The following is a 20,393-nucleotide window of genomic DNA, read 5'->3' as shown; positions in this document are numbered from 1 at the left end:
CATAAATATTAAGAAAAACAAACGACAATTTCCATATTCACATTTATTAAATACTATACAGTGAAGTTTTGTTTTTTTATTTTGTTCAGCCATAGCGAAAAAAATCGATTTTGAAAAAAAAATGCTTAAATACTAGAAATAAAAAAAAATGTTATTGATTTTTCTTGATTTTTTTGTTTTGTTAATGCAAAATGTTACAATTAGGTGTACAAATTGTAAGTAATAGTTTTGTAAGCTTAGTTCTTCAGTTGTTGGTTCGACAGTTTAGACCTGGTTTAACTCTCTCTATAGCATAAATGTCGGCTTAATAACCGATTCGTATGTGTGTGTGTGTGTATGTGTGTGTGTGTGTGTATGTGTGAGTGTGAGTGTCTGTGTGTTTATAAATTACGCATTAATGCTACCACAAAAAAAAATTATAATAATAATAATTGTGTAATCGTTATCGTTACATATAGATATATGGTAATAATAATTATGCAACTATATCTATAGATATATGTATTTATATATATGTATGTGTTTAGGGACTATGAATTAAATGTAAATTTTGCGTATTGCTGATGATGCTTCTTCACAAATACTTTGTTCAAATTTTTCACTTTTTGCTTAACTTACACTGCTAAAATTTGCCTTAATTTTATAGTTATTTTAAATAGTAATTTAGTGAAGAATATTTGCCATGATCTCTTCTTCATTTTTTTGTTGTTTGTTTGTTAAGTATGTGAGTGTTTCTCCGAAGAGCAAAACCAATCTACAATTTTGTTGTATATCGTCTAAAAGTTATGCGATAAAATTGTACAATTCATGGGCGAGGGGAGGAGGAAAGGAAAAGGGAGAGGGCGAGGAAGTGGATAGGTGTTAAGGGGTCATATAATCAGTAATGGACATCATTATATCATACAATTGGCCTTAGAAATTTTAAGCTACATTAAAATTACGTACAGAGTTCTACAACAATTCGCTTGGTCACGCGCCAGCCAGACTGAGAGAGTGAGAGAGGAATTAGAAAGAGGCGGGAGGGCGGGGAATGCTTGTGGCACGCAACATCATTGGCCTTGGTTAAACCAGTGTCCAGTTGTTGCGCTCTCACTTGGCGGGCAGCACAGGCGAATACAGCGGCGGCGTCACCGAATACGATGGCGACAACAGCGACAGGGAACTGAAACTGGAACTGGAGCTGGAGGAACTCGAGGAGCAGCTGTTCCGTCTGCTGACGTCTCCCCGCTCGGGGCAGTGTTTACTTGCTGTTGTTATTGTTATTGTTGCTGGCGGCATGTGGCACTATTGCGCCATGCCCGCCTCCTTGCCAGCATCATTGATTGCCACCGCTGCTGCAATCACATTCACCTCCTTCATCGACTCAACTTTCGCGACAATTTTGAGCGCCGGCCCCAGTTTCATGCCCATGGCATGCACTAAATGATTCTCCTTGAGCAAGAGCAACGCCTGGCCATCAATCTCTTGCTGCACAAAGTCATCCACATAGTCCTGACAGCCGGGCAGATTGCGTATGAATTCGGCCACCTCATCGACACTCCAATTGCAAATGGGACGCTCGACAATGCTATTGTTGCAGCTACTGCTGCCGCCGCCGCTGCTGCTGCTCGGCATGGGTGTGGCTGCTACCGGCACAGCGGCAACAACGGCTGCTGCTGGTGTGGCGGGTGTCGCTGCCGCAGTGGCAACAACGGGTGTTGCTGCTGCCGCTGCCGTAACCGAGATGACAGCCGTTGGCGGCAACTCGGCGAGTACAATTGGCGCCGCTGGCTCTGGAGTCATTGCATCCGTTAGCATCTTCTCCTCATTGGCCAGAGATTCATCCAGTTTGTCGGCCAAAGCCATAGCATCCGGTGCAACCATGCCAACGGCACTGCCGTTGCTGCCACCGACGCCGCCGCCATTCTTCGCCAGGCGTGCACAACCAGGCGAACAGTAACGCTTTCGCTTCAGCTTGGCTCGATGCTCGGGTTTGCCGCATTGTTCGCAGGCCACCATATCGGCTGGCAGCGTGCCCACAGCAACCAGAGCACCACCAGCCGCCGTTGCTGTTGCATTTGTCGTGCCAGTTGTGTTGTTGCTTGCGTTGTTGTTGTTGTTGTTGATACCCGTTGGCTTGAGTTCCTCCTGCAACGCGGCTTTCTTCTCTGTAAACGTGAGTAAAACAACAAATTTAATATGTTTGCAAAGTATGTGGGGTAAGTATTTGTGGCACTTACTGGGCGGCTCATCATTGCCATCCTTGTCGGTGTAGCGTTGTCTGGTAACGGGGAAGGGCTCATTGGCCTCCTGTATGATGAAGCCATCGATGACGTGCGTCAGCACATTGGGCTTAATCATTGCCTTGGGCAGATCCTTGGCACCATTGCTGCTGTTGCTGTTGCTGTTCGTCGTGGTTGTTGTCGTTGTGCTGCTGCTGCTAGTGGTGGTGCTAGTTGTTGTCGTGGTGATGCTGGAACGCAAGCCGCTGCTGGCAATCCCGTTGATTGCCGCCGTGCTGCTTACGGTTGTCACTGTGCTGCTGCTGCAGTTTTTGCTATCATTGCTGCTGCTGCTTGGCAACACTGCATTGCTCTGCTTCAGCGCTGGCATCTGCATAGCCGCCGCAACTGTGGCTGTTGCTGTGGCGGTTACTGCTGCTGCTGCTGTTGTCGTTGGCACCTTGGCAGCCGTCGCTTCAGCAGCATCGCCATTCAGCAATGTTGTCTCCGTTGCCGTTGTTGAACTGCTCGCCTCAGCGCTGGCCTTGCTTGACTCCAGCAATGTGGCTGCTGCCGCCGCAGCTGCTGCAGCTGCTTGTGTTGCTGCCGCCTGCAATGGCGACTCTATTGGCACCAATGTGGCCGTCTGCTGTAATTGTGGCTGCTGTTGTTGCTGTGTCTGCTGCTGCTGTTGTTGCGGCAGCTGTTGCTTGACCGTGGTCGTGTCCTGTATGCTGGCTGTTGTCATTGTGGTTGCCTTGGTGGGTGTTGCCTGCAACGTACTAATGCTGTTGCTGTTGCTGAGCGTCACCAGCGCCGTGCTGACCACAGCGCTGCTCACGGGCGGCGTTGTTGTTGGCAGCCCCACGGTGGCGTTCATCATCGATGTCATCGCCAGTATGGGATTCTGTGTGGGCGACGCTGCAGTCAATGTTGTTGTGTGCGGCGTTGCAGCAGCAGCAGCAGCAGCCAATTGCTGTTGTGCTTGCTGCTGCGCTTGCTGCTGTGCTTGTTGCTGCTGTTGCTGTTGCTGTGTGGCCGCCGCAATGCTGGCCGAGATGAGCTGTTGCTGTTGCTGCTGCAGTTGCTGTGCCTGCTGCTGCAGGCTGGCCACCGTGCTGCTCGTGACCAGCGGCCCAGTTGTCTGATTGCTGATGGTCACAACGCTGCTGCTGGGCAGCGAGTTGCTCGTCTTGGCTGTGGTCTGAAACACCGCACCCGATGCAGACAACGCCGCTTGCAACGCACTCGAGGTGGCAATGCCCGCGGGTGTTGTGGTTGACGACACGGAGAACGGGACACTCGTTAGCTGCAACTGTTGCTGCGCCGCCTGTTGTTGCGCTTGCTGCTGGGCTTGTTGCGCTGCCGCCGCCTGTTGTTGTTGCTGTGCCGCCTGCTGCTGTTGCTGCGCTTGCTGTTGCTGGTTGGCTGCCGCTGTTTGTTGCACCACAATTTGCTGTATGATATTTTGTTGCTGTTCGCGTTGCTGCTGCTGTTGTTGCTGTTGCGCGGCCGCCGCTTGTTGCTGTTGCTGCACCTGCTGCAGTTGTTGCAGCAATTGCTGGTTGTGCAGTTGTTGTTGCTGCTGCTGTTGTTGCTGCTGCGAGGCAATAAACGTATTCGGTGCCACTTGCAATATTTGCTGTGCCGTTGCATTCGTCAGCGTTTGCTGCTGTTGCGGCTGCTGTTGTTGCTGCGCTTGCTGTGGAGCTTGCTGCTGCGCTAATTGCTGCTGTGCTTGTTGCTGCGCCTGCTGCTGTTGCGCCTGTTGCTGCTGCAGTTGCAGCGTCAATTGGTGCTGCATAAACTGCTGCTGGAACAACTGTTGGTTCTTCACCAGCTGCAACTGTTGCTGCTGTTGCTGCGCCTGCTGCTGTTGTTGCTTATCCACGCCGGTTGTCTGCAACGTTTGTCCGTTCTGCAGCGTAATCGGCGTGCCCGACGTGCTCATCACAACCATTCTGCAATAGATAAGAAATAAAGTTTAGTTGCAGTCACAAATGGTTGCTGTTGCTGTGACTTACTTGTTGCCCGCCGTAGTGACCACCTGATGCAGACTGGCCGCCTGCTGCTGTTGCTGCTGCACAGCCAAGTGTTGGCTCAACGCATTGCTGGCACTTGCGGTCAACTGCCCCGCGCCCGCTTTGCCCGCCGCCTGTCCGTTCTCCGTCTTGAGCGTGGGCAACGCAGGACGCACCGGTTGCTGCTTCGTACGCATCTTTGCCTTGAGCAAACTTTGATTCTGTGCCGTCTGCGTGGACACCGAACTGGCTGGCCGCACTTGTGCCCCATTGTGTGGCAAGATGGGTGCTCCGGTGCGCTGCAGTGCCGCAGCCGTTAGCTGCTGTTGTTGCAACTGTGCCGTGGCCACCGCCACCGTTTGTTGCTGTGTCGCCAACTGCTGCTGTTGCTGTTGCGCTTGCTGAGCGGTCGCCTGCTGCTGCTGCTGTTGCTGCTGCTTTGGCGCCAACGCATCCAGCTGAGCACGCGCCTTTGTCGGAGTCTGCGTCACATTGCACTGAATGATCTCTGCAAATAGGGGAAAAACAAACGTTAAGTAAGCAATCCACTTCGTAAATAACTAATCTTCTACCAAATAAGTGATCTTTACATTCTGAACCGGTTCAGTTTGTGGTTCACAGCGAAAGCTACAACTTATTTGTTTAGTTCTGAAAACTAAACTGAAAAGTACTACAACTAAATAACAAATATTTCGCTGCAAGTTGAACTAATCTGCTATCAAATTATTGGCATTTTACATTCCAAACCGGTTCAGTTTGTGATTCATAGAAAAAGCTTTAACTTTTGAACTTTTCTTCAAGTTAAAATTTAACTAAAAGAGTACTACAACTAAATAAACATGATCCCGCTGCGAGTTGAACTAATCTGCTATCCAATTATGCACATTTAACATTCTGAACCGGTTCAGTTTATGGTTCACAGTGCATGCTACAATGTATTTCCTTTTTTAAGCTAGCATTTAACAGAAAAGTACCACCAATAAGTAACCAAACAAGATGTGCTTTTAAGATAGACTCATCACTTAGGAAAAATTAGTCTACAATGCGGTTCATAATTGTGAACCGGTTCAATCCACAGGATTTGTTTCTTATTTAATTGCGAAATTCTTTAAGATTCATGAATGGCTTCTAAAGACATCGGAAGCTTAAGTTCTACAAACTAACTAAGACTTTCCACTATAACGAACCGGTTCAGAAGAAAGAATGAATGTTTGCTTTTTACTTACGATTCTGCTGGGTCTGCAGCGCCTGATGCGTCGCTGGTTGCTGGATGAACATGCTGGAGGTGCCATCCGGCTGGCCGCGCAATATAATCGGATTTGCGCCAAAGGGCTGCAAACCATTTTGCCAGAACCACGGCGCCAACTGCATCTGCTGCGGCTGACCGGCGGCGCCGCCCTGCAGCGGATTGATCAATTGTGCTGCCTGAGCGGCACTGACGCCCGGCAGCGTTGACTGCGACACCTGAACGCACTGTTGCGTTGTCGTCTGTTGCTGTTGCTGCTGCTGCGCCTGGGCGACAACACCACCGCCGGCCGCACCGCTGGCCGCCTGGACCGTGTTCGTTGTGGTCGTCACCTTTTGCACCACCTTCTGTTGCAACTTGCCGGTGCCATCGCCCACTTTGGTGGCAGCCGCTGCACTCACCGCCAAGGCGGCGGCCTGTTGTGCGGCTGCAGCGGTCAACTGTTGTTGCTGCTGCTGTGTCAGTTGCTGCTGCTGCTGTTGCTGCTGCTGTTGTTGCTGCTGTTGTTGCTGCTGCTGCTGTTGCTGCTGAGCGGCCGCGGCGGCCATCGATTGCAGCAACGTTTGCTGCTGCGGCGAATGCGAAATGACGTTGACGGGTGAAAAGAGCAGCGTCTGTGGCGATTGACTCGATGGTATGGCATAAGTTCCGCCCGCAAATCCCGCTTGACCGCCAATCATTTGCTTGGCATTCTGTGTGGTTGTCGTTATCATCTGTGGGCCACTGCCCTGAAAATGCTTGCTGGCCGCAATCACTTGTATCGGCTGCTGGCCCAACAGATTGCTCGACACCATGATGGGTGGATACAGAAAACTTTGCGGCTGCATCAACTGCACAGTGCGTCCGGCAGCCCAATCACCGGGCACACCGCCCGTGGCAGCCAATTGCATCGGTGACATCGTGCTAATGGCCGTGGAGTGTTGCTGCTGCTGCTGTTGCTGGGCCTGTTGCTGCTGCTGGGCCTGCTGCTGTTGCACCTGCTGTTGGGCCTGCTGTTGCAGCGCCGTTTGTTGCGCATTTGCCGGACTGCCGGCAGCACCAGCGGCGGCGGCAGCTGCGGCTGCTGCAGCAGCAACCGCTGCATCGCCGCCCGTCAACTGTTGCAACTGCATCTGTTGCAGCTGCGTTGTCTGTGTGGCATCCAGCAGACTGGCCGCATGCTTCAGTTCGGTGGTGGTTGTGTTGTTGCCGCCAGTGTGTGTGGGAAACTCCTGCTTCACCTGGATGGCAGCATACGGGCCGTTGGCATAGAATTGCTGCAGTTGCTCCGGTGAGATTTGCAGTGGCACCGCCGCAGCGGATGCCACCTGTTGGGCGGGGCTCTGTGATTTCTCCAGCGTGCCGACGATGTGATGACCGCTCACTGCTGTTGCAGTAGTCAATGAGATTGCTGCTGTGGTTGCGGCAACGGCAATCGATGTTGCTGCTGCTGCTGTTGCTGCTGCGGGACGTGAGGTTGGTGTGCTGGAGCGTGAGCGAGAACGAGATACGCTTCGCGAACGTGCAGCGGCTGCTGCTGCTGCGGCTGCTGTTGCTGTTGCAGGAGTTGTTGCTGCTGCGACTGATGTTGGTGTCTGACGACGTGATGAGGGCGGCGTCTGTGCAATAGAAGTGGGCGTGCCGCTTTTGACGTTATTGTTGTTAAGCTGCGTGTTGTTGTTGTTGTTGTTATTGCTGCTGTTATTATTGTTGTTGTTGTTATGAGTGGGCGTGGTTGCGCCTATTCCCGGATGGGGGGGACTAGCAAAATCGTATTTCTCGTCAAATGTGATGCCCGCTTTCTGCGCAAGCGTCTCCAGGCACTTCAAGGGCCGCTCAACACTCACAATATGCTGCTGTTGCTGCTGCGACTGTTGTTGCTGCTGCTGCTGCTGTGGCTTTTGTACTGCTGCCGCTGCTTGCAACTTATCACTGCCTCTGATATTCGAGTTATCTTTCAAGGGTTGCGCAGTAGTTGTTGTTGTTGTCGTTGCTGCTGCTAAGGTTGTTATTGCTGCTCCTACGGCTGCTGCTGCTGCTGCTACTGTTGTTGATGTGGTTGTTGATGATGCTGCTGCTGCTGATGATGATGATAATGTCAATGTGTTTGTTGTTGCTGTCGTATCGCTTTCAGTGTCCGCTCTGCAAAACATAAAGAATGTGAAAAACACATTTTGATTAGTAAAATGCATCAAAAAGGCAAATATCAAAAAACCTAAATACATTTAGACACACTTGGTACGTTTTCGGCGGCGTGTGGCATGCATCATTTTGCCAAAATTTCGTTTTGCAACATTTGCATCAAAATAACCAAAATAAACGCAAACGAGAAACAACAAAATCAAACAAAAAATGAAAATGGAAAGCAGAAGAACAAAAATGCAACGCACTGTTTGCCCAAAAAAAAAAAAAAAAATTAAAAAAACAGGTTGGCAGCACCCGCCAAATTGCACGCAAAAAGCTCCGTCACAACGTGGACTCCACTCTCCCAATCTCTCTTTCTTTTTCTGAATCACTCTCTCACTTTGTTATTAAAGAGAGCGACAGACGAGACACAATGGCAAAGATCATTCACAATATTTTGAATTTATAAAATTCAAAATAAGCTCGAATGGAAAAAATATTTTAACAAAAACTAATTTATTAATTGTTTTCAACCGTGGCTAAACTCTTTTTGCATCATATAAAAAAATAAAACAAGTCCTAACCTATTACTATACTTTTCATAAAATCAAAAGATATTTTTGATGGAAAGCAAATTTTAAAACAAAATAAGTTTTTCAATTTCTTTCAAATTTCATGCTGTAATAAAAGTTTAAAATGATTAAAAAATAAAAAAAAATCAATTGGGCACAAATATAAATCCTTTTCCTGTGTCTAAAAGTTTCCCATTTATCATATTTTGTTGGATCTAATTTAAAGAGAAAAAAAACAACAACGTACAACTCCTATTTCCAATCTATGATTAAAAATCTGTAACTTTAGGTTTAAGAGCCTTCACAAAAACAAAAGAAAGTTAAATGGAATTCTATTAAGTATGATATTATGTGAATTTATGCTTAATGCATTTGTTGTGTCTTGGGAATTTGTAGAGCGTTTTCGGCCAAATCCAGCTGCTATCATTGACCCACATAATCGTCAATGTGTCTCACACACTAACGAGAAGCAGGTCATTTGAGCGGGACGTTGAGAGGAGGAGAACAACAACTGCGCATATGTGTATGTGTGTGTGTGGGGAAGTTGCAATTGCAAAATTGCATGAGAAGGCCCCTGGAAAATGTGTATTTATAGTGTGCTCGTCTATTGACGTCAAACTGTAAATTGTAAACAAGAAAAAGGAGTTAAAATGCGAATGCAAGAGCAAGACAGAGAGATAACGCACAGATGCATTTGCTATTCCAGTTACATACTTTAACTTAAAGTACCAATGGAACAATGCAATGACATGCATGAAAATTGGCAACATGGCAAAGAGAGCTGCAGGTATGCAAGACACAATACAAATTTGACATGCAATGCGCTGCAGCGGCAATGAAATGTGGCAACACATGGCATTCGATGTTCCCGAATTGCATAAAGAGACATCTGATTTTGTTGCTATTTTGTGCGCGAGTTCAAACAACTCAAAATGAAAAAAAAAAATAGTAACAGTTGCTGCCTGTCATGCTTTAAATAATGTAACAACAAAATGCGGTTAAAGTTAACTTAAGAGCACTTAGACCTATCCTCCACCCCTTCGCTCTCTTCGACACAACTAATCCAGCCCATAGTCGTCGTCGTAATGCCCGTGAGGCACATAAAAAACAAAATAAAAAAAAAAAAAATGAAGAAAAATACAAAACATAAAAGGCAACTACAAAAATATACAAGGCATGCTATTAGAGAAGCGGGCACAGCATTAGGGTAACCCCTGGTAACAACAGGACACAGGACACACATGGCACAAGGGCGAGGCGGGAAGATGGCAAAAGCAAACGAGAGTGTCGATAGTAGCAGTGGTGGAGGAAAAAGGAAGCAATCCGCAGTGGGCGTTCTGCTCTGCACTCCGAATCCGCATCCGAATCGGTCAGGGGTGTTTTCATGCCGGCAGGGTTGCTCCTGGGTTACGACAGTGTAACACAGGGTATGCAAAGGTCGTACGCCCCCACCAAAAGCACCGCAGCAAAACAGCAAAGACCAAGAAAAAGCTGATGGCACGAAAAATGAAGAAAAAAATCATCAAACTGGCGACTAGACGTTGTGCCAGACACACAGCAGTGGCAACAGCAGCATCCTTCTCAACAGCAACTACAAAAAAAAACCTTGCAACTCAAGACTGGTTTTTATGTTTCTGTGTATGCGTGCGTTTGCGTGTGCGTGTGCGAGACATGCATAGCAGAGGGAGAAAGAGCGTCTGCTGCTGCTGCTGTTGAGTGGTTTGCCTGCCTGCCTGCCTGTGGCCCGTCTGTGAGTGGTTTGCTCTGGGGGTCCTCTCCAGTCTAACAACAATGACACCGAGTCATCATCAATTTTATGTTCGCCTTAGTCCAACAGAAAAAAAAAAAACGAAACGATTGATAACAATGCCGACGCAAAACAAAACGAGCATGCGTCGACGTTCGTTAGGCATTTCCAAAGGGGAGAGAGCGAACAAGCTATAGCTAGAGAATGGTGAAGAGCGCGCGCAGCTATTTGGCCGTTGGAGTTTGGCGTGCAAGAAAAAGAGAGCAACAGTAACAACAATAGCAACAACAACAACAACAGCAGCAAAAATAGAACAGCAACATCAAATTCGAAATTGTTGCGAGAATCATGCGTGCAAATTTTGTTTGGTGGCTATTGTTGTTGTTGGGGCATTAAACCTGTACGTTGCTTTGGGGGAGGTAACGGGAACAGAGGCGAGACGAAAATAGATGACTACATATTGATTATACGAACGGGTTTCATTTCTGCACGCCAGCCACAGCCACCAACAACAAAATACACACACAACCATACGTGTGTATGCGAATATACAAATACAATCGAGTGTACGCTATTGCTGTCACCCTTATTGCTGCCGCTGCCAAATGATAGGCAGTGTAAGCGAGATAGCAAAGCTTGCTTCGTCAAATGACGAGCGCAGCTCAAACACACACATACACTAAGAACACACACAACCATATGTATAAGAGCGACAGAATAAGTTGGTGTAGGTGTGCATGTGTAGAGTTGCCAGCTATCCGCAAATTTAATGCATAAATTGATCACAGAGTCATCAACAACGAACAAATATGCATCATAGTGTATATCATATCATATACTCTTTTTATATGGGGATATATATTCAATACGTTATTGTTATGCTATTTGTTCTAAATGTTGGCAACACTCTTTACGCGCCTCAAATTTTGTTTACTTCGAGCTGAAGGGAGCCCAACGCGGCCAGTTGAGAGCAATTCAACTGTTGTATGAGAATGAGAGAATACAAGAGAGAGAGAGAACAGTCCACTGGCTGTTCATGCTGCTTGCTCTTCTTCTTTGCTGCTACTTTATGCCGCCTGCAGTTTCGGTTTCGGCTAAAAAATGTTACTTTTGGTTTAGAACTTTTGCTTTTCAATGCTGCAAAAAGTAAATGAAAAACCAACCACCACAAACACACACACACACATGCTCATTGGTATGCATTGCGAAATTTGCTGCCAGCGCGTGTGATGGTGTGAACGCGCTTATGCAGGCGTATGTGTATGTGTGTATGCTTGTATATTTTTGTAGCTGAGACTGTCATTGCTGCAGCAGTGTTGTAGTTGTTGTGGCCAATGTATTATCAACACACACAATGCATGCACTAAGCAAAAGCAAATGGGGAAGAAAACTCGTTTTGGGACTTTTGATTTTTTTTCTCTTTTCGCTTGCTTTGGCTTTGAGCTGAAGAAAAGCATTAAAAGTACAAATACAATTATGATGGGATGTCAAACACACACACACACATATGCAACCATTTAATGTTTGTTATTTGGGACAGTGTTGGAAAACGTAGCATGTTTGAACTGCGCGCCAAACTCAATGCTGTTTGTTTGAACAAACTAAAAAATAAATATTAATAAAATATAAATAAATAAATAGCGAGCATAGTATGCACACGAAAATTGAAAGGAGCACAAAACTGAGTGTGTGCACACCGCCACATAAATATTTTTCCTGTGCTGCGAGGGTCACACTTGAAGCAAAGCGAACCTGAGACGCGAATGCGATGTAATAATAACAAATGTGGAGAGAAGTAGAAGAAGACTACAAAAGCGACGAGAGAGTGATGCGTGTGTATTTGTGACAGTGGCAAAAAAAAACACACTCACACAACATACAAAGTAATAAAGTTAGAGTAAGTAAACTAAGCAATTAAAAAGCAAAGCGAGTGCATTGACACACATATACAAGTAGCTACAAATACATGCGCATGTATGTATGCGTTTCTGTGTGTGTTGGCAAATGAAATTGTGAATTAAAAACTAAAACAAAAACGTAAAAAACAAAAAAAAAATACCTTTTTTGCATAAACTTCAATGCACGACGATCCATTATTTAAAATAAAAACAATTTGTATAATAAATTAATAGTATGCATGCGGCGGCGACGACGTCAGCGACGACGGCAGCAGCGACGACGACGACAGCGAAGGCGGCAGCGATGTTTTGTTGTTGTTGGCTGCTGTTGTTGTGACGGCGACTGCGACTTCGACTGCTCTGCTGTGGCTGCTGATTGTTTTTATTGTTGTTGGCAGCATATTGCTGCAGCGTTGCTTTTTATTATTATTGTTGTTGTTGCATTTGATTTGCTGCTTTTTCAGTTGATTAACAAAACCAAAAACACACACAAAAACAGAAACGTTTTACGGGGTTACAAATATATATAGTACATACAATATATAAACAGGCAAAATTAACGTAAAACTTTGTTGCAAACAACACAATGAGAACAACAACAAGAAAACATACAAGAAGAATGTACACAACAACAACAAAAAAATGTCTCGCCGAGCGTCAGCGTTAGCCTCAAAAGTGTCAGTGTGTTGTGTTGCGTGTGTGTGTGTTGTGTGTGTATATGTATGTAGTGTGTGTGTGTGAGACTGCGACTGCGACTGAGGCGTGTAAATGAGCGTTTCGTGCACGAGAGCAATAATTAGTACATACTCCACACTCGCTGCAACGGCTGCGTCGACGGCGACGTCGGCTCACAATTAAATGCAGTCAGTATTTTTTGGTTTTTTAGTTTATTTTCAAACGCGTTTTTGTTTTTGTTGCATAGGCCAAGCACCTGTACACGCGATATGCGTGGGCGGCGGAGGGGGAGTGTTGGGGGTGGGGGACAACCGTCGGCTTTTGACTCTTCTTCTTCGGCTTACATAAAACGCGACGGCGACGACAACTCTAGCAACATATTTTTTGTTAGGCGGCACAAATTCACTGCGCGCGTCGGCAGCGACTGTGACTGCGACGCCGGCAGCATATCTTTTCACTTTGCAGCATGTATCTTGCAGCTTTTTATTCCTTTTTGTTTTTCTTTATTTTTGATTTTCACAAAATGCAATTGCACAAATGTGTGTATGTGTGTGTGTGTAACCGAAAAAAAATATATATAAATATCCAGATCCAGATGTTAATCAGAAGAAATTGCGGTTCGCGACTTTCTCAGCATGTGTTTATTTTATTTTCTTGTCGTTGTGTGCGTAGCGAGTCGCGTCGCGTTTGTATCTTTTTTTGTTGATCAGATCGGCGCGAGAGCGAGTAGCGTTTTTTGTATTTTGTGTGTCTTTGAGGTCGACCCAAACAACACAAACCGTTCGCTGCCAAGTTGAATTTCAGACTAAACCGCGCGCAGACGGCGACAACTCTGCCGAAACAAAATGAAGCAGTAACGCGCATGAGTGTTGGTGTGTGATTGTGTGCGTGTGTGTGTTCGAGGAGGGTTGGTAGGCAGCTGGATGAGGAAAACCAGTTTTATCACATACACGCACACACAGACGTGCGCGCTCGCTCACTGAACAACATTTCTCTATATCAAATGCGGGCGTGCGAATGCGATGCCAACAGCGAATCATATGAGACGCAACGTTAGCGAGAGTGCGATAGCTACAGCCCCCTCGCTGACTCGCTGTTTGGTATGTTTTGTTCTATGCGCTTTGGGGGTGTGTGCGACCGAAAGAAAAAATTTACAAAGCAAAAAGTAAAAGAAAAAACAAAACTGAAACGAGGCTACACAGCTGGCGGGTATGTGTATTGTATTTGCTTTTGCTTTCGCGCCCGTTGTATGCATGTGGCTGTATGAATGTGTGTTTGCAAGTATGTGTGTGTCTGTGCTGTCAACCACCCTGCCCGCTGCCGCTGCCCCCAACCACTGCCACGATTGCCAACAAACGGGGATACCGACCAGTTTTCTGTGTCTGTATACTTGAATGTGTCGTCTCGTCGTGGTTGTTGTTGGTGTTGCTGGCTTGCTTGCTATACTTCATCTTCTTTTTTCGATTTCGCATTTGCCACCACCACCACCATTCATACACTACATACATACATACATACACAGACATACTTACATACCTGAGCCGACTAGCAATCGACAGCGGCTTTATTTTATTATTAGTTTTGTTTGTCGGCCTCAGCCGGGTCGTTTTGCTCGACTCTTGGAGTGTGGAGGGGGGACTCTTGAGCGTAGCGTATGCGTACCGCAATAGCAATCGTAGCGCAACAACAACTACAACGAAATGCTATTTCGCTTTCGCTTGCTCGTTCGCTCGTACAGTGACCAGCGTATCATTGTTATTGTTTGAATTTGAATTTTTCTATCTATTCCATCTTCTCTTCTGCATTGTCACATGGGATGTCGTTTTGTCATTTTCATATTGTAATCCTACACTACGTTTCGCGTGGATTGCAACCACTGTTGCAGTTTTGTGGTAGTCATGATCTTCAGTTGCTGTTGGTATGCACTATAACATGTGCACACTGGAACATAAATGTATATTTTCCCTTTGGTACTACATTTTTTTTTATTAATAGTTTTTAACAATACTATTAAATTAATAAAATTGATGTTATAAAGTAATCCTAATTTTTATTACGCATATTAATTCTAATAATCCTATATTTTCTAATATATATACATATGTTAAACATTTTATAGTGTCACATAAATAATATTAAAAATGTATGCCAGTCAAATAAACATGTTGGATTTTTTTATTATTACTTTTGCATTATACTTTTAGTATTCATTAATTTGTTGGTCAGAGTAATAATAAAGAAACCCACTAAAACTTATAACTTGTATTTTAGCCGAACAATTACATTTGCTCCACTGTGCCTCGACAGACACTCTGGTATTCCATTTTTCATTTTGTTGTTGCTGCCTCTGTGGAGTGTGTGCATGTGTGCTGCTGTCACATGTATGTACGTATGTCGTTGTGAGTAGTAGTGTGCGTGCGCCGCTTTGGGCTGTTCTTGTGCGGACGACGTTCATAAATGTTCATTATAAATATGTGTGTTTGTATGTATATATCATTATCTGTACAAGTATGTATGTTCGTCTCTCATTGCTGTTCTTGTTGTTGTTTTAGGGGTCTCTGCTGGCAATGACAGGCTGTGTTCGTTAATGTGTGAGACTCGAAGTTTGAAACGAACGAACGAAGAAGGAACGAAACATTTTCGTATTTCTTTTTTTTTGTTTTTTTTCATTGTTGTTGTTGCTGTTTTTGTTGCAGCCGTCGCCATATTATTTTTACGCTTGTTAAGTGTTTTTGCCTGCTGCTTCTCTCTTCTCTACTATGCCTTTTATTTGGTTTTTGATTGCGGCCTGCCTTTTGTATGCGAGTATGTGTGTGTGTGTGAGAGTGTTGATCCGGCTTCATCTTTGGCTGGACTTGTGTGTATTGGATTTTTTATGGTTGGACTTTTGTATTTTACTCTTGTTTTTTTATTTTTATTATTTTTGTACGTAGTTTTTTCTTATTAGTTGTTGGAGTTTTCTGCCTCTTCTTCATGTTCGTTGGCTTCTTGTGCCACGTTCAACTGTACAAAGAGCCATGCGGAGCATGCGCTCTTTTTTTGTTTCCAATTATTGCCTCGAAACTCGTTGGGTCTTGCTTTAGTCGAAGTTGTTGTTGTTGTTGGCTCTTCATTTGTGGGTGGGAGGGGGTCGTTGGCGTTGGCGCCGCAGTGTGAGCGAGCGCACGAGTGTGTGTCCCACGTCTTCATGTCAGCATGTAAGCATGTGTGTGTGTGTGTGAGTGTGTATGTATATTTCGAACAAAAATGACAAATGTATAATCAGCGTAAATTGCTTTGCGCGTGCTTTTTTCCACTGGCATCAATTTGGTTAGTGCTCACTCACTCATACATACGCTGTCACTTGCTAGCCCGCTTGCTCTCATTAGCACTTAACTTCTGTGAACGTGTGTGTGTGTGGTGCGATGTAATTGCCTCACACTCACACTCACACACATTAGCACTGGCATTGTTGTTATCGCTCTGTTGCTGTTGTAGTTGCTTTTGTAATTGTTAGAATTTCCTACACCATTTTTGAAAAAAAGAAACCTTGGAATTATCAACATCTGCATACAAACACGCGCATACATACATACATATGTACATACATACATATGCACAGATCCAATGGCTTACTGGGGTGTCGTTCGGGGCGTGTGAGATTCCGTTGCGCCTATACGTGTGTACATATATACATACATACATACATATGTCTCTGTGTTGATTCAACTATTAAAATGGGTTGCTGTCGTCGCATTGTTTTTGTGCCTTTCGCTTCAATTGTAATGAAGCTGGCGCTAAGGCGTGGTCATCTCGCCACCACCATCAAATGCTTACAAATGCCTTTTTGGCTCTGCGGGCAACTTATTCAAATTTCGCTGCATCATTTCGCAATATTAGCGAACAGTTAGAGCAACCTAACCTCAACTCTCGCCAGAATACCGTTAGCTGAGGTAGAGCATATTTTCTTGAAATTAAGTCTCCCAGAGCGACTTCTGAATACGCTACAATTGAAATCTTTTTCAAATATGTATAGCTTTAAATGTTATAAACAATATATATAATACATACATTTGAATTTTGATTATAAAAATCAGTTAACATTTTTGTTTATTGTTTATGTTTGGCTTTTTCTCAACACGGATTTTTTTGTGATTTGATTTTTATAAATCATAATTGCTATTTGCGGTCAATGATTTATTATATTTTTGACAACAATATGCATCCGGAATACCAATTAACAAGAACTAATCTAAATCTTTGGCTTGATTTTAAATATAAAAACAATAAAAACTATAGATATATTTTAAAAAAAAATTATAATATTTATACTTATATAATTATATAAGAACTTCGGCAACTTCTAATTAGACAAAATTTTTATATCATAGCTTTAGGCTTTTGACTAATTTAAAAAATAATTTGCACGACTAAAGAAATTTTTTAAAAAATTCTAATTATTTTAAGACTGTAATAGAACATTAGTATGGCAATTCTTTAATAGACTTCAGCCTAATCACTGTCTGTCCGGAACCTCTCTCATCTACCCTTAAATATAACGAAATCGAATCAAAATCAAATAATGACAAAAAACTGTAAAAAGTTTCAAATTTCTTGCGAAAAGAGGAACATTACGACTAGTAACAATCCGATTCCCTTCACGCTACCCCCTCAAATAGTTTTAGCTGACCCTCTTCACAATTTCACGAAAAATCCATCCACGCGAACTGTACCAGAGGTCGAAACAATGCAAAGGGTAGCTAGTTGAGTTCCGTTTCGGACATGGGAAGGGTTGAACTTTGACACTAGGCCAAAAACTATGCCGACCTCGACCTCCCAGTTTAAGGATAACACACTCCCTTTTTTTTGTTATATTTCTCCATTTTACGCAGTGTAGCGAACGCGCGTTTCCAAATCCAAATACTCACAATTACCCCAAAAAAAAATGCAACGATTTTCGTGGAATGTGTAAATTGCAACCCCTAAGCTCGTTAAGGGCTGATCTTACGAGTTGCTATTTTATGGAAGCAGCTATGCATGAACCGGAAGAACGATCCCTAATGAAGAGTCCGTGTAGTTTTGCTTTGCTCGCTGTAGGGTTGGGGGTGACAAGTGCGAAATAAATCTGCTTAAGCTTAGGGATGGTGAATGCGGACACCATATGTTACCATACCCAAAAACCCACAAGGGATTTCGGGCCGATGTTTATCAGAGCTTATATTATCAATAGCTATCATTTGCTACTTAAATCGCACTATTTATATTTAAATACAATATTTTGGATCCATCTTTTTAAAAAGGATATGATCATAAACGTGCATTGTATTTGACTCTTCACATAAGAAGAAGGCTACAGTTGAGTGTACTCGAATGTGAGATACCCGCTACCTATTTATACTCTTTAATAGAATTACAATTTAAGAAATATTCTAGGTTAAATACCAAAAGTCAGAATTTGGTATATCGATGTACTACTAAATTCAAAATATACCATAGAGTACAAAATATACCAGATTGTCATCCAAAGCGGTTAAGAACCGATTGTAGTAGGCGTTTTTTGCCATACAAAATTATTTCCTAAATATCTTATACAATTTTGATCTTAGCATAAATAAATTATCAGAAATCATTAATACTCTTGTGATTATCATATTGTAGGTACCAAAAATCACTATACCTTCAAAATTATGCTTACAAAACGATATTTTTCGATTAGGGGGGAGCAAGTGGGCATGGAAAAAATTTGAAACAAACTTGACCTGCGTCGAAAAATTATATCCTTGCTCTTATAGTCCCTGAGATCTAGGAGTTCATATGGACAGACAGACAGACGGGCATGACTATATCGTTCCGTTTGTTGATATATATATATGTATATACTTTATGGTGTCGGAGAAGCCTCCTTCTGTCTGTTACATACATTTCCTGCACAAAGTTATAACAAACGCAAAGGTATAAAATTATGAATTCCTTTTGCGGGACAATGCCACGATCAGATACCCTACACATTATATATTATTTAATGTTCTAATTACATATTCGACTTAAAATATTCTTGCGAATAAAAATAAGAATAATAAGAATAAGAATAAAAATATTTACAAGTTATATCACGGGTCAAAAGTTGTCACTCGCTGTGCAATCCTTCAGATTCCGTTACGTTATTTTAAAAGTTTTGCAATGGTAAACATTTTATTTTGAAAAGAAATTTGATTGCGATGATTTCCTAAGACAAACCAATAAAAAATTTAAAGCCTTGGAATCCAACATTGATATTACAAGATGATATCGGATAGTATAAGAAGAATATAGTATATTTATCCTCTTACACCCTTTTAAATTTTAATAATTTTTTTTTTATAAATTTACACAAAATTCGTAAAAATGACAAACATTAAAACTAAAAATGTGCCCAGTATAGTAAAAATATAAAAGAATCTATTTTTTCTCGAAAAACTATAAAATATTTATTATTTTAATCGCATTTTATAATGGCCTTGAGTTGTTAAACTAGACTTTGTCCGTGATAAAGTCGTTTTGTTAACCAGTTTTAAACTGGAGACCAACTCCATTAAGCTGTTTATAAAACCAGTTCGGTACTTAACATTAAGTAGTTTTAAGCCGATTATATAGTAGATCGGAACAATATTAAAAATCGATAAATAATCAATTAACTGTGCTATGATTTCACAACGAAAATAAAAATACAAAATTATAATTCTGGTACGAAGATGCTCAAAATAAAAATAATCAAAGTATATTATACATTTTTAAAAAATGAGAAAAGAAAAAAAACTTAAGAAGTTATTTCATTCATTCAATATATTGGAAGGCTCAAGCGAACCAAACTATATTTTAATCATAGCTTCATAACGAATTTTATATAGTAAACTTTATTATTATAATCTTAGTTAAATCATTTTATTAAGTTTTAAAAATAGGAAGATATTATATATTTGTATTCATATACAAAATAAGGGAAATTGTACTAAAGAATTTCACTATTTATATATAAAAATCCTTAAAAAAATTATAAATTATTTATATTTTTAATATAAAACATTTGTTTTTCTAATTTCAGAATATTTTCGCAAAGCCATCGCAAGCTTTTAAGTAAATTATAAGGTTTGTAATAAAAGAAAAAGAAACTATTATATGAATATAAATTTTAGAGTTTAGTCATTTATTTCGAAATTGTTGCATGTATTTTTCAAGGTTATTTCTTTTTTGTAATTAACAGCAAGAATTGTTTTTATATAATCATTGGCAAAAAATAATTGAGATTTCCTCAATAGGAAAATAAACTTTTAATCATTACAGAGCGATTTTCCTTGATAATTACGTTGCCATTTATTTATATGGCATTGACCAGCTATAAAATATTTCATTCTTCTATTATGCAATGCCAGCAAAGTCGCAATACATTTGCATTTGTACAATATTTGGTTATCTTTGGAATGATTGCAAAAAGTGTTGCGCATTTTACAGTTATCTTGTCGGGACGTTTGCGAAAAAGATTAGATAATCGTTATAGGAGACGCGTCATCAGCGAGACCGCTAGAAGCGTTCGCCATTTTGATTTAAATGTTCGCTGCGTCGCGCTGTCGTCGTCGTCGTCATCGTTGTTGTTGTTGTTGTCTAATTGCAGTCAGTTGGTATCACGACTGCGTCCAATACAAAATGCCGACGGCGAAAAATGGGCGCGCTGCTTGCTGGTTTAGGGTGGGTGTGAACCAAAGCGACAGCGTGCTTCGGCACACTGAGCAACATTGCTGCTCAACGAGTGCGAGCGAGATGCTTATACATACACACGTCTGGCTGGTGGTGTGCTGCTTTACAAAAGGGGCGGTTCGTGGTGAGTTACGAGGCCAACATGGTGAGCGCGTATAACAGTTAAATTTGTTAAAAAATTATAGATAAATTCTATTATTACACCAATATTTAGTAAATT

At 42.6% G+C, this 20,393-nt stretch overlaps 1 protein-coding gene across 3 annotated transcripts; it reads right to left on the bottom strand.

Annotated features, from left to right (window-relative positions):
• Positions 1–54: 54 nt before the first annotated feature.
• Positions 55–13,270, bottom strand: LOC127565017 (polyhomeotic-proximal chromatin protein). Of its 3 annotated transcripts, XM_052001872.1 has the most exons (6): positions 12,596–13,270; positions 11,950–12,240; positions 5,449–7,589; positions 4,226–4,730; positions 2,220–4,162; positions 55–2,147 (listed from the first exon to the last, which is right to left on the bottom strand). In XM_052001872.1, the coding sequence occupies exons 2-6, from the start codon at positions 11,982–11,984 to the stop codon at positions 1,285–1,287; spliced, it is 5,487 nt and encodes a 1,828-aa protein (XP_051857832.1). In that variant the 5' UTR covers positions 11,985–12,240; positions 12,596–13,270; the 3' UTR covers positions 55–1,284. The 3 variants fall into 3 exon arrangements, with proteins under 3 accessions (XP_051857832.1, XP_051857831.1, XP_051857833.1); XM_052001871.1 differs by having other exon boundaries at positions 11,950–13,270; XM_052001873.1 differs by lacking the exons at positions 11,950–12,240; positions 12,596–13,270 and adding an exon at positions 7,683–7,808.
• Positions 13,271–20,393: the final 7,123 nt, after the last annotated feature.

Source organism: Drosophila albomicans, chromosome X, assembly GCF_009650485.2.
Source record: "Drosophila albomicans strain 15112-1751.03 chromosome X, ASM965048v2, whole genome shotgun sequence".
Lineage (NCBI taxonomy): Eukaryota > Metazoa > Arthropoda > Insecta > Diptera > Drosophilidae > Drosophila > Drosophila albomicans.
The sequence above is the reverse complement of the archived record's forward strand: the minus strand, read 5'-3'. Positions and strand labels throughout refer to the sequence as shown.

Bases quoted from the DNA above. Each gene is read 5' to 3' on its own strand.
- LOC127565017 (XM_052001871.1), bottom strand. From the start codon at position 11,984: ATGGATCGTCGTGCATTGAAGTTTATGCAAAAAAG. The intron at 7,590-11,949 runs GTATTTTTTTTT...TATGTTTTGCAG, and splicing joins TTGAAGTTTATGCAAAAAAG to AGCGGACACTGAAAGCGATA. The intron at 4,731-5,448 runs GTAAGTAAAAAG...CCCTATTTGCAG, and splicing joins GCTGCAGACCCAGCAGAATC to AGATCATTCAGTGCAATGTG.